Raw genomic sequence first — 14,717 nt, 5'->3', positions numbered from 1 at the left:
ATTAAACTTTTTCATCATGATTTCCTCTCTGCTGTTGCTTTTCTAATTCAAGTCCTAGTCCTCTAATCAGGATTACCTCAATGTCCTGTTCTCACAGGCTTTCTTTCTCTTTCATCAGGTATACAAGATACAATTTAGGAGTAATGTTTTCTTGCCTGGGAGGAAGACAGGTTTTGTTCACTGTGTTCCAGTACAAAAAATGCTCCACTCACCAGCTACCAGGCCTTGCATCTTTTAACATTAAAAGTCTAGCTTGTTTTTGACTCAAAATCTAGCCTTCCCTTCCACAGTTTTTTCCAAGCTTTTCACTTTAAAGAAGAGTAAAAGCCTTTTCCTTTCCACTTTCCATACCTTTCAGTATTAAACCACAACACAAGGTATAATGATAAAGAAACTCATTTTCCTATATATGTCTAGCCACATAGCTTATTTTGCATTTTTGCTAATGACTCCAAAACCTTGCTGAAATAATCCATGTAGTCTCCATGCAGTGCTTACTTCAGTGCTAGAATGAACATACCAATTTAAATTAGCTACATTTATAGATGGCAAAAACAAATCTGTCCAACTCTAGGGAAAGAAGAAACATTATTTTCATCATTGCTTACACTTACCTTATCAACATATTCCTTAGAATTGTAAAATCACAATGTTCACCATTTTCAACTATAAAAAAAAATAGACCACACACATTATTTCCACTAAACACAGTCTTTTCAAAGGACATTTTACAGGAAAGTGGGGATAACAACGAGAGAATACGCAGATAGATTAGATCAATTTTTCACTAAGGTTTAACATTGTAACACAGTACTTAATTTAAGTGCATGCCAGACAAGTGTGCTATAATATTACTTTATGGGTAGTTTAATCCTCAGTGATAAAATATATAAATCTAACAAATGAGTTCTCTGAAGCAAACAATTTTGAAATTTTGAGAAGGAAGATTGCGTATTTCTCTTTATTGGTAGAGAATATATTTATTCCATAATAAAATGCATTTTAAAAGTTTAGTGTTACAGGTGAAGGTAGAATCACTTAAGAAAAACTTTCTTAAAGGAAAACCAAAATGAAAATGTTAGCCTAGAACTTTAAAGTTCTTTATTTTTTAAAAAAATATATCACTAATAGGAACACTCTCTTTTTGAGGGAGTGTGGGGGACGGGGAACAACCTAAAACTAGACATACGAAGCAATTTCTTCAGCACATATTTCTAAGGGCTGTACGAGTTCTACCGCCTCAGCTCAGTAACTGAATGTTACCTGGGTATGAGAGAGCTGGAGACGAGTACAGTGTCATTGGTAGGGAAAGTCAATGATAAGGACAATAACTTAGGAAAATATGGTAAAGATTACAGAATTTTTCAAAATAATACTAACAAATAGATAAAACAACCATGACTCAATCTTGGTTCCAAGTTACTATAACAGAGATGATTAAATATTAGGTAAAACTAATATAATAAACACAAATTTGATGAAACACATCTATTGCCAAGAGGACTGCTGAGGTTTGATGCTATGACTAAGATTTTATTGGTATTTAAAAGTCCTCACAAAATTAGAAGAGGCTTTCTTAATAATGAAATCTTTTTACTCTAAAGATGTGATGTCAAGAAAGGTGACTTTCATCCTTGAGGAAAGGAAATTGTGAATGTTTTAACTGGGCTTATGAAAATTGTTCTCAACCATTCTTGAGAGTCCTAGACCCATGTGAGACTCAGATAAAAGTGAGAGGTCTTTTCTCCAAAATTGTTTTCAATTTCAGAAGGTTTATTAGATCCCTTGGAAGCAACCTTTGGTAAAGAACCTTTGCATTATAAGTATGTTTTCAAACAAGAAAACAGGAATAGACTTGATGCAGTGGAGGTGGGAGGGTGGGGCACTCACAAGAGACTTCTCAAGTAGTACAATGTTAGAATTTAATGCATACTTGCCTGACTTAGTAGGATATAAAGTCTGAGAAACTGGAATGTACTTATGAGGAAATGAGACTAAATGAAACTGATTTCAGAACAATCTTTGAAAATCTAGAATATATCAATATAGTATGCATATACTACTTACTATAAATACTTTATCACATTTGTGAGCTTTTATAGAAAATCATTCACTGAAGAACATCTTACCTTCAGCAACACCCCAAGGATACTGCCTTCCTCTGACCCTTTTGCCGTTAACTTCAATGATAGTATTACTACCTACCACAGCAAGAGGTAAACGGTCCTATAAAACAAAGTATTCTTGTAAAAAATACATCTTTGTAGTCCTCACAAATTCAAGAATAAAGAACTTATATTACTCAACAGATTAGCAAAAAAAAATTACCTTGACAGTTTTCTGCATTCACTTTTACAGGCCATTCAATTACTGTCTAGTAAATTGCCATTATATGGTATTATCACCAATGTAAACAATGAATAAAATTATGCTTTCTCTGAAAATTTAAGAATACTAAGGCACACACTGATCAAATTATTTGCTAAAAAAAATTCCACAACGAAGTGGTCTCATATTGGGAAAATTTAAAAGGGTAAAAAATAATTAGCAGGTAGAGGGAAAATGTGAGGCTTGTGACTGGCCTACCTAGGTGATCACAAACCAAGCCTAACAGCCCTGGAAGCAGGGAGTATTATACTTGATAAACTCTACTTTTGGAACTCCAGATCTAGGGGATTGGATTTGTATTCACCCAGACTAATTTAAGAGTACAAGCTTTCAAAATTCTTGTAGCTCCCAGAAATAAGAATATATAAAATATGTGGCTATTTTATAAAATCTCAGAAATTCTTCATTGGTCTGGTATAAGAATTTCATTACTCCAAGATAATTATTTGCTTACATAATGCCATTATAATCAATACAACAGTTTTAGGTCCAGGGTAAGGAAAAGACTATAAATTAAAAATATAGAAAATTATGTTGGTATAGATTTTTCATTAGTTTTTACAAAACGACAAAAAAAAAAACACATAGTTTTGTTGGGCTCTTAAAAGAAAGATTAAGCATAACAGTGTGTAAGAACAAATCTTCTCCCTTGTCATTACCCATTTTTTTAAGGGAGAAAAGTACATAATATGAAACCAATTAATTGAAAACCACACGAAGACAAGAATAATGTTATTCATCTATTTCATACAATGACCTATTACACATAATAGTCAATCAACAAAGTTAACTGCAAAGTTGAATTCAACACTGAATAATCTCCCTATTCATTTTGTAAGCAAACTACTTAAAAACACTGATACTTTTGGTCTTTCCAGTGGATATTATGGTGTTAAGGCCCCAAAATATTTTAGTAAATTATGAGAATAAACCTACCTTTATCTTTTTAACAAGCTTATTTTCTTCTTCATCATCTGTCTCTGGAAATTCATATATTTTAATTTTATGTTCTTGGATTTCTTTCATTATCTAAATTGAAAGAGGAAGTTAGCAAAAGAGCACCACATGTAATTAGTACATTAGCTTTATTTTTATTATACTCTTCTTAAATCCCAATAAGTCCTCAGCTCTAGGTCCTTTACTGTGTTTTCAATGATGCAAAACTGTAATCTAAACTCAAAGCACTATGCTGGTCTTTTTTTGTTTTTTAACTATAAAGTTGATACATAAATATCATTCCCCAAATCCAACTACCTCAGAAGCATTAAAGTCATAGGGTTATAATAGCAAAAGTCTTCTAAAAATGATGCAAGATTCCAGAAAAGGCTTTCTCTAGTTGATTTTTACTATAATGGCTTTAGGTTATTTATTTACAATGACTGAGATTCTTTCTTTAGATATAACTCTCACCAACTGTTTTATTCAGCTGAATCAAGAGAGCTTAAAACTCACCTAAAATTTTTGGTAGAATTTGGCAAAGGTGAATAAAACTAAGTACAGTATTGGCTCCAGGAGAAAAATGTGCACAATGACCAGAAAATATCCTTGCATGTGTATATGCATACACACAAATCAAGGAGCAACAGATATAAGATGAAGCAAGCACACGAAGAGAAAACATGCCCTGGAAATTAAGAAGCTAAGGAGTTAATAAGGAGAATGCAGAGCAAAGAAAGCGTATTAATAACATCACAAATGACCTAGTTCAAATTATCTTATCCCAAATCAGTCCAAATTCTAAATAGAATACAGACATCCAAATAATGTTCAACAACCAACCCTATTCAAACTCACAGCAAACCAATGGCTAATACCTAGAACTGGCTCCCTGCCTGTACTGGTTTTTCAGCACTATTCTTACTGCAGGGGTCCCCAGCAGCAGCAAAGGGATCCTAAACAAAACGTGTTACATGGTTACTAAACTCGGTAGAAGGAAAACTGCCAGGGAGAAAAACAGGACCAAACATGTTTTACAATTGGAGTATGTAATTACACAGAAAAAGACATAAGAATAAATATAAGGTATCACAAACATGAGTAGAAGAAAAAAGGAAACACTCATAGCTAGCTCTAAGATCAGAGGTTCTCTCTTTTTTTTTCTGCTTTAACTCCCCAAATCCCCCTGGTACATAGTGGTATATCTTAGTTGCAGGTCCTTCTAGTTGTGGCACGAGATCAGTGGTTCTTAAAGGTTGCATATTAAAATAGCCTGAGTACGCATGTTCAAAATAACAATTCCAAAACCCCATCTTAATCTACAGAATCAACTGGTAGGGAGAATGTCCAGTGACTCATTCTGAAAAAGTTCTCTAGATGATTCTGGTAAGCACCCCTCATTAAGAACCATTTTTTTAAAGAATACAAAAAACAAAATTGTACAATCACTACAATGTGACTGATTTGGAAGCAGAGATCATTGCTTGTTCACCTTTTTTATCTCTAAGTGCTTAGTACAATTCCAAATCAAGATACATACAAATCAAGATAGAAGGGGAGAAGTGTATTATATGATTAGTATTTGAACATAGGAACAGCACATTACAAAATAAAAATGTGAGTGAATTGATGTAAAATAAATACAGAAACATACACTCCTGGTAGAAATACCAAATATAATAAAAATGATGTACAAAAACATTCTCAAAACTTATGTGGATTTAACACAATTTCAAACCAAATTTCAACAAGTTTTTGTTTTTGTCACAGGCTTAAGGTATTCTAAAATTCATATTGAAAAATGAAAAAAAGTGTCTTGTTACAAAGGGGACTAAAAGGACAATAAAAGCTAACTAACTCTAAGATCTGTTTTTAAATATTATACAGAGTAGCTGAGGCTTAAAAAATATAACATTGGGAGTGACATCAGCATCATGGCAGAGGTAGCTTGCCCAGGACACTCTCCCCTCCGACATACAACAAAAAGGAGCAACCATATTCTAACAAAAAATATCCTAATAGCACAGGAATTCACGGAGACCCACAGCAGCCAAACAGCGGAGGGCAGAGAGGCTGGAGGGCCCCTTGGAGGAGCTGGAGTGGGGTAAGAGAGATCTTCGCTCCCTCCCCTAAAAACTGGGATTGCTGCCATGGGAGGCTCCCTGAGGGAAGGAGTCGGGGAAGGGCCACGCAGCACAGACAGAAGCCCTCTAACAGGGGAAAGCTTTCTCATGAGGTGACCTCATCAAGCCAAGACCCCAGGAGAGCGGATAACGAGAGCTGATCGGGAAACTGGGTCTGTGCACAAGAGAAAATGCTCCCCTTCAACCTGCACTGTGCGCTGCCATCTCGGCTGAAAGTGGAGGGCTCAGAATATGTGGCTCTTGAACACCCCCCCCCCATCTAGTGGCGACAGGCTGTAACTGCAACTGAATAATAGCACTACGCGCAAAAACCATTCTAGCATCAAACGATTCATAAAAACTCCAGACCAAAAGGAAAATAAGCACCCAGAGTTATGCCCTGAAGACTCAGAAATACGTAAACTAAACGACAATGAATTCAGAATAGCTATCATCGAAAAGCTCAATGACATAAAGGAAAATATAGAGAAACAAGTCAATGAGTACTGGAGTTACTTCACAAAAGAGATTGAAACTATAAAGAAGAATCAATCAGAAATACTAGAGATGAAAAATACAATGGAAGAAATAAAACATAATGCAGAATCCCTGAATGCCCGTGTGGACGCCATAGAGAAGCAAATCAGCATAACCAAAGATAGACAGGGTGAATGGCTCCAGACAGAGGAAAAGAGAGAACTAAGAATAAAAAGGAATGAAGAAAATCTCCGAGAAACAGCCGACTCAATGAGGAAATGTAATATAAGAATTATTGGTATTCCCGAGGGCAATGAAAAGGAGAATGGAGCAGAAAGTGTGCTCCAAAAAATAATAGCAGAGAACTTCCCAAATCTAGGGAATGAGAGAGAAATGTGTGTGGAGGAAGAATTCAGGTCTCCTAGATATGTCAATGTAAAAAGACCTACTGCGAGGCATATAGTAGTAAAACTAGCAAAAGTGAATGACAAAGAAAGAATACTCAGGGCAGCAAGGCAGAAGAAAACCTACAAAGGAACCCCTATCAGACTTTCAGCGAATTTTGCTGCAGAAACCTTACAATCTAGGGGAGATTGGAATGACATATTCAAAACTTTAAAAGATAACAATCTTCAGCCAAGAATACTCTATCCAGCAAAAATACCCTTCAGATCTGAGGGAGAAATTAAATCTTTCCCAAACAAAAGCTAAGGGACTTTCTAGCCATGACACCCCCCCTACAATAATTCCTCAAGAAGGCCCTCATACCTGAAAAAATAAAAAACAGGAGAATGGGGTCACAAAACACACAGTAAGAGACAAATAGAGAAAATCAGAATAGGATAGCAAATATACAACTACAGCATTAGGATAAAGGAAAGGAAAACACCAAAAACAAAGACAATCGTATCACTTGTTGGAATAAGAGATGACAACAATAACTTAGGAGGGAAGGAGGAAAGGGACTGAATCAGTTTAGTCTAAGGAAATAAGAGGCCACCAGAAAATGGACTATGTTATACATGAGATTCTGAATACAAACTTCAGGATAGCTACTAAACCTAAAAACAGAACAGAGACACAAAAAATAAATAAGGAAATAAGAAACTGCAGATGTTAGTGGGTAGACCAAAACACACAGGACAAAAAACAAAGGTAATGCAGGAAAACCGGAAAACGAGTGACGGGATGACAGCATTAAGCCCTCATGCATCAATAATCACCCTCAATGTAAACGGATTGAACTCTCCAATAAAAAGGCACAGAGTGGCAAGATGGATTAAAGAACAAGATCCGACATCTGTTGTCTCCAGGAAACACACCTCAGCTCCAACAACAAACACAGGCTCAGAGTGCAGGGATGGAAGACAATAATCCAAGCTAATGGCAAACAAAAGAAAGCAGGTGTTGCAATACTTATATCAAACAAAGTAGATTTCAAGACAAGGCAGGTAAAGAGACACACAGATGGTCAGTATATAATGATCAAAGGGACACTAAATCAAGAAGAAATAACACTTATAAATATCTATGCACCCAACACAGGAGAACCAAAGTTCATAAAGCAACTATTAACAAACTTAAAAGAAGATATTAAAAATAACACAATAATAGTAGGGGACCTCAACATCCCACTCACATCAATGGACAGATCATCCAGACAGAAAATCAACAAGGAAATCGTGGAATTAAATGAAAAGCTAAAACAGTTGGACTTAATAGACATATATAGAACACTCCATCCAAAAACAGCAGGATATACATTCTTCTCAAGTACACATGCAACATTCTCAAGGACAGACCATATGTTGGGAAACAAGGCAAGCCTCTACAAATTTAAAAAAATTGAAATAATAACAAGATCTTCTCCGATCATAATGCTATAAAGATAGAAATTAATTAATAAGAAAAAAGCTGAGAAAGAGACAAAGATGTGGAGACTAAACAATATGCTACTGAACAAGCAATGGATCATTGAGGAAATTAAAGAAGAAATCAAAAAATATCTGGAGACAAATGAAAATGATAACATGCCATACTAACTCATATGGGATATAGCAAAAGCTGTATTAAGAGGGAAATTCATCGCAAACAAGCAGACATTAACAAACAAGAAAAATCCCAAATAAGCAACCTCAAATTACACCTAACTGAATTAGAGAAAGAAGAACAAACAAAGCCCAAAGGCAGCAGAAGGAGAGAAATAATAAAAATCAGAGCAGAAATAAATGCTATTGAAACAAAAAAGGCAGTAGAAAGGATCAATGAAACAAAGAGCTGGTTCTTTGAAAAGATAAATAAAATTGACAAACCCCCTAACCAGTCTTACACAGAAAAAAAGAGAGAAAGCTCAAATAAACAAAATCAGAAATGAAAGAGGAGAAATAACAGACTCCACAGAAATAAAACGGATTATAAAGGAATACTACGAAAAACTATATGCCAACAAAATGGATAACCTAGAGGAAATGGATAAATTCTTAGACTCTTACAATCTCCCAAAGCTAAGTCAAGAAGAAGCAGACAGTCTGAACAGACTGACAAGGAAGGAGACTAGAACAGCAATCAAAGCATCCCAAAGAAAAAAAATCCAAGGACCAGATGGCTTTCTTGGGGAATTCTACCAAACTTTCAAACAGGATTTAATACCTATACTTTCCAAGCTATTCCAAAAAATTAGGGAGGATGGAACACTTCCTAACACATTCTATGAAGCCAACATCATGCTGATACCAAAGTCTGACAAGGACAGCATGAAAAAGGAGAACTACAGGCCAATATCACTGATGAACATAGATGCAAAAATTCTCAACAAAATTTTGGCAACTCAAATTCAGCAATTCATCAAAAGGACCATACATCATGATCAAGTAGGATTCATACCAGGGACACAGGGATGGTTCAACATCTGCAAATCAATCAATGTGATACACCACATCAACAAACTGAGGAATAAAAACCACATGATCATCTCAATAGATGCAGAAAAAGCATTTGACAAGATCCAACAGCCATTTATGATACTCTGAACAAAACGGGGATACAAGGAAATTACCTCAACATAATAAAGGCCATATATGACAAACCCACAGCCAACATCATACTCAATGGGCAAAAACTGAGTGTCACCCCCCTGAAAACAGGATCGAGACAAGGATGCCCTATCACCACTCTTATTCAACATAGTACTGGAAGTTTTGGCCAGAGCAATCAGGCAAGAGAAAGGAATAAAAGGAATCCAAATAGGGAGGGAAGAAGTGAAACTCTTGCTGTTTGCAGACGACATGATCTTGTATATAGAAAACCCCAAAGAATCGATTGGAAAACTTTTAGAAGTAATCAACAACTACAGCAAAGTTGCAGGATATAGAATCAACTTACATAAATCAGCAGCACTTCTATACTCTAATAATGAACTAACAGAAAAAGAACTCAGGAACAGAATACCATTCACAATTGCAACAAAAAGAATAAAATACCTCGGGGTGAGTTTAACTAAGGAAGTGAAGGACCTATACAACAAAAACTACAAGGCTTTCCTGAAAGAAATGGATGAGGACATAAAGAGATGGAAAGACATTCCATGCACATGGATTGGAAGAATAAACATAGTTAAAATGTCTATACTACCTAAAGCAATCTACAGATTCAACCCAATCCCAATCAGAATCCCAACGACATTCTTTACAGAAATAGAACAAAGAATCCTAAAATTCATATGGGGCAACAAAAGACCCCAAATTGCTAAAGCAATCCTGAGAAAAAAGAACAAAGCCGGAGGCATCTCAATCCCTGACTTCAAAACATACTACAAAGCTACAGTAATCAAAACAGCATGGTACTGGTACAAAAACAGGTGCACAGATCAATGGAACAGAATTGAAAGCCCAGAAATAAAACCACACATCTATGGACAGCTAATCTTCGACAAAGGAGCTGAGGGCATACAATGGAGAAAAGAAAGTCTTTTCAACAAATGGTGCTGGGAAGTCTGGACAGCCACATGTAAAAGGATGAAAATTGACCATTCTCTTTCACCATTCACCAAAATAAACTCTAAATGGATCAAAGACCTAAAGGTAAGACCTGAAACCATAAGGCTTCTAGAGGAAAATGTAGGAAGTACACTCTTTGACATCAGTATTAAAAGGATCTTTTCAGACACCATGTCTTCTCAGAGAAGGGAAACAATAGAAAGAATAAACAAATGGGACCTCATCAAACTAAAGAGCTTCTTTAAGGCAAGGGAAAACAGGATTGAAACACAAAAACAACCCACTAACTGGGAAAAAATATTTGCAAGTCATGTATCTGACAAAGGGCTAATCTCCATAATATACAAAGAACTCACACAACTCAACAACAAAAAATCAAACAACCTGACTAAAAAATGGGCAGGAGACATGAACAGACATTTCTCCAAAGAAGATTTACGGATGGCCAATAGGCACATGAAAAGATGTTCATCATCACTGATCATCAGGGAAATGCAAATCAAAACTACACTAAGCACCTTACACCCATTAGAATGGCAAAAATAATCAAAACAAAAAGTAACAAGTGTTGGAGAGGTTGTGGAGAAAAAGGATCCCTCACACACTGCTGGTGGGAGTACAAACTGGTGCAGCCACTATGGAAAACAGTATGGAGATTTCTCAAAAAATTAAAAACAGAAATACCATATGACCCAGCCATCCCATTACTGGGTATCTATCCAAAGAACTTGAAGTCAGCAATTTCAAAAGTCCCATGCACCCCTATGTTCATTGCAGTCAAGACTATTTATAATAGTCAAGACGTGGCAGTAACCTAAGTGCCCATCAACTGATGACTGGATAAAGAGGATATGGTATGTGTGTGTGTGTATATACATATATATATATATGTATATACACACACACACAATGGAATACTACTCAGCCATAAAAAAAGAATAAAATCGCCCCATTCACAACATGGATGGACCTTGAGGGAAATATGTTAAGTGAAATAAGCCAGATAGAGAAGGACAATCTCTGTTATGACTCCACTCATATGAGGAATTTAAACATGTGGACAAAGAGAACAGATTAGTGGCTACCAGGGGAAAGCGGGGGTGAGGGGTGGGCACAAAGGGTGAAGAGGTGCACCTACAACACGACTGACAATAACGTACAACTGAAATTTCACAAGATCGTAAACTATCATAAATTCACTAAAAATTAAAAAAATATATTTATATAACATTGGCCTAAAATAAAAAACAGGCTACTAGAATAGGGGAGTAGTTTCAGAAATTGGCCCTGTATTTCATTAAATGTAATATATAACAAACCACACAACAATGAGGAAAAAATAAACCCCTGCTTTAAAAAGTGTTGAGCCTTTCTGCAAAATTAAATCAAAAGTTAAAGAAATGATTAGGTTCCACTTTATTCCAAAAAAGTTTTAAAAATAAAAATGACAAATAATGCTGGCAAGGCACTGAAACAAATACATCCACTGCAGAAGAAATCTGATTGTTTTATTGAGAAAGCATCATGACAAAATGGGGGGAAAGAATAAAGAATAATAATATAATCACACCCTTTGAAACAGTAATCCTCTTCTCGGAAATTCAGTCTAAGAAAATAATTCTAAATGATTTGGGGAGGGGCGGTGATGGAGGCTATGCAGAAACATCTAAAATAGCCTTATTTAAATTGACAAAGGATAAGGGCTCTATGATAACGGATAAGAGCTGTGAGGAGAAAAGATAAGATAATAAAGCAGAAGATTATTTTCAAGAGTTATTTTTAATACAGTATAAATGACCATACAGTAAAGTAGCAAGAGAAATGCACTGTAACACATTATATTGAAAATATGAAAAACTGCAAATTACATGAATGGTATGGGAAATCCAAGAGTTGAAGCTCATTCTGCTCACCTGTTTTTTAAACTGTTGGCATTCCTCCGGTGTGAGTGTGTCTGCTTTGGCAATAAGTGGGATGATATTCACTTTTTCATGCAAACGCTTCATAAACTCAATATCCAATGGTTTAAGTCTGAAATACATAATATTTAACATGATTAAATTGATCAATTTGGGAGACAGATTCTTCACACCCCCAATGCTAAATTAAACACACTGGAACAACTTTACTTACTTATCAGAAACACTCTCTGAAGATAACATGTATTGGGCCAGCAACAGTTAGGTAGAACAGGACTTCAAGAAGCATTGGAGTGGCTAAGAAGGCTTTGACTCCTGCCCTTGAACATCCTGGTCATAGTTTTTGCCCTAAAGAGGAATTAGAAAAACTGGAAAGGCTCCTGATAGGCTTTCCTAGAACAGCCTCTATATGTATTACTCAAAATTTGGGAAATCTGTGTTTTGTTTTTAAATGAAAAATGGTAGTCCTCTTTAAACCCCACATTCAGTTCTTGCTTTTGTTAGTGCCACTGAGTTGATTCCGACTCCTAGCAACCCTGTGTATAGCAGAGTGGAACCCTGCCCAGCCTTTTTGCACCATCATCTCACCTTCTGGCGCAATATCAGACAATGTTCCCGCTGCTATTCATAGGGTTTTCATGGCCAATTTTTTAAGAAGTGGGTGGCCAGGTCCTTCTTCCTGGTCTTAGTCTGGAAGCTCTGCTGAAATCTGTCCACCATGGGTGACCCTGCTGGTATTTGAAATACTAGTGGCATAGCTTTTAGCATCACAGCAACACGCAGCCACAACAGTATGACAACCAACAGATGGGTGGTGTGGTTTCCTGACCAGGAAATGAACCAGGCCATGGTGGTGAGAGTCCCAAAATAATAAAACCACTAGACCACCAGGGCTGACCACTCAGTTCTTACTATCAATTATATTTCTCAGAGACGAGGCTCAAAAGAGAATCTTCTTCATCAGAACTTTCATCTATTACAATCTGGCTGCTGCCTCCACTTTGCCACTATACCTTCAAGAAGGTCATCACATACTTTCATGCTGCTAATTATAATTAGCGGCAGCTAACTCATAAATACCATGGTGTTTACCATTACTTTTAAATTTGCTCATTATGCAGCATTTGATGTTATTCCTCTACAAGCTGTACCCTTAGGGTACTTCTCAGGATCCTCTTTTTAAGCTGGTCCCTTAAGGGGTGTGTTCCTCAGAATTCTCTACTAGGCCCTCTTCTCTTCTTACTCTACATTTTGTATGCTTATCATCGACTACAATGACTTCTATTATCCTCTATGGGTCAATGACTCCCAAATCTTCACCCCTGGCCCAGATCTCACTCTTATGTTCCAGACTTGTGTTCAACCAGTGGAAATACTACTTGGACACCCCATTTTGGCTCCTCAAAATCAAAAGCTCATCTGAACCTCTAAATCTTCCCTTCCCTTCTGTGCTTTCTATCTCAATGAACGGCACTACAATCCACCCAATTACTCAAGCCTGAAACCCAGGATTCCTCCCTCTTCTAATTCTCACTTCCAAAGATTCACCAGGACCTGCTGAACAAATAAATGTATGTATATACTTGTCTTCATTTACATTACTTTGGTTCAGGCTACCAAGACCTTTGGTATGAATAATTAAAAGAATCTATCTTGTTTCCCTCTAAACCATGCACAATGCAGTCAGAATGGTCTTTCTAAAATGTGAATCTGATTGAGTCATTCCTGGACTGAAAACCTCACTAAAGGCCAGATTCCTTAGCTAGCGTGGCCTACAAAACCTGTGAAGACACAGCCTCTCTAGATGTCCTCATCTGTTAGCATCCCTTAGCATCTTTTGCCATCCCCTACTTCCAAAGTGGTAGCCTTTTTGAACTTCTCACAATTCCTTGAAAGCACCATACTCTGACCTCTGGCCATAGGCTACAGTCTCTGCCTGGAACACGCTCCACTCCCAACCCCCTTCAACTTGACCTGCCTAATTCTTATTTGTCCTTTAGGACTTGGCTTACAATTCTCATTTCCTCTGGGAATCCTTCTCTAACCTCTCTAAAACGGTTATAACAGTTAATCTTCTGTACAGAAACTGCCTACTCATGTATTTGTTTTCCCATCATCTCACTAGAAGATCCTTAAGAGCAAGGGCGTCCATTCATTCATCTATATCTCCAACACCAGGACGATGTCAACACCTGAGAAGGAGCCCAAGTATCTGTTGACCAAAAAGTAAGCTGCTGTGATTTTCCTTACATCCCTGAGTAATTCTAAATGAAAACCAAAGAAATTCCTCACATCTAGAATACACTGTAGACTAAAAATTAATATACTACAAAAATAAATGAAGATAATGTGAATAACTTGCATATAAATATCATTCCAAACTAGTATTCTTTAACTTTTATAAAACGATGAGAAAAAATGGAATAAAAGTCTAATTTTGTTACGAATTTTATTGATTAATATCTTAAAATAAAGAGAAAGCCCCTATTAGGGTTCTCCTAAAGTACTATAGTTTATATATAAAATTGGGGGCATTGGGGCCTAGAGACTAATGAAGTATGCCTTTTCACTAACAAATAATACCATATCTCTTTGTCGTAGTGACACAGACTGACACAGACTCGCAGAAAGATAGGGAGGGGTAAGGAGGTGGGATATGGAGAATTAAGATAGCTACCTCTTATTCTAATTCTCCTTAGCTTGAATCCTTTGGAATTTCATATTCACATTCAGAGAATAGTGAATACTACAGAAAAGAGTGTGTGGCTGGAATAACACTATATTATCTGTAAACAGTGCCCTTATCTCATTAGTGCTAACTGAAAGAATCTGTCCATCTTTGAAAAAATTTAAGTTTTCCTTCACCAGTCATTACAAAC

General features: G+C 36.4%; 1 protein-coding gene across 5 annotated transcripts in view; it reads right to left on the bottom strand.

The window, feature by feature from the left end:
- The window catches only part of SEPTIN7 (septin 7), a 202,958-nt gene that overhangs the window by 19,285 nt on the left and 168,956 nt on the right, over positions 1-14,717 (bottom strand). For all 5 annotated transcript variants that reach the window (XM_070264828.1, XM_070264827.1, XM_070264826.1 and 2 more), the window contains 4 exons: positions 11,833-11,950; positions 3,325-3,417; positions 2,130-2,226; positions 615-666 (listed from right to left, as the gene is read on the bottom strand). In XM_070264828.1, coding sequence (XP_070120929.1) covers positions 615-666; positions 2,130-2,226; positions 3,325-3,417; positions 11,833-11,950 — 360 coding nt within the window. The remainder of the gene's footprint in view (positions 1-614; positions 667-2,129; positions 2,227-3,324; positions 3,418-11,832; positions 11,951-14,717) is intronic.

This window comes from Equus caballus, chromosome 4 (genome assembly GCF_041296265.1).
Source record: "Equus caballus isolate H_3958 breed thoroughbred chromosome 4, TB-T2T, whole genome shotgun sequence".
NCBI lineage: Eukaryota > Metazoa > Chordata > Mammalia > Perissodactyla > Equidae > Equus > Equus caballus.
This window is presented reverse-complemented; position numbering and strand designations above follow the sequence as displayed.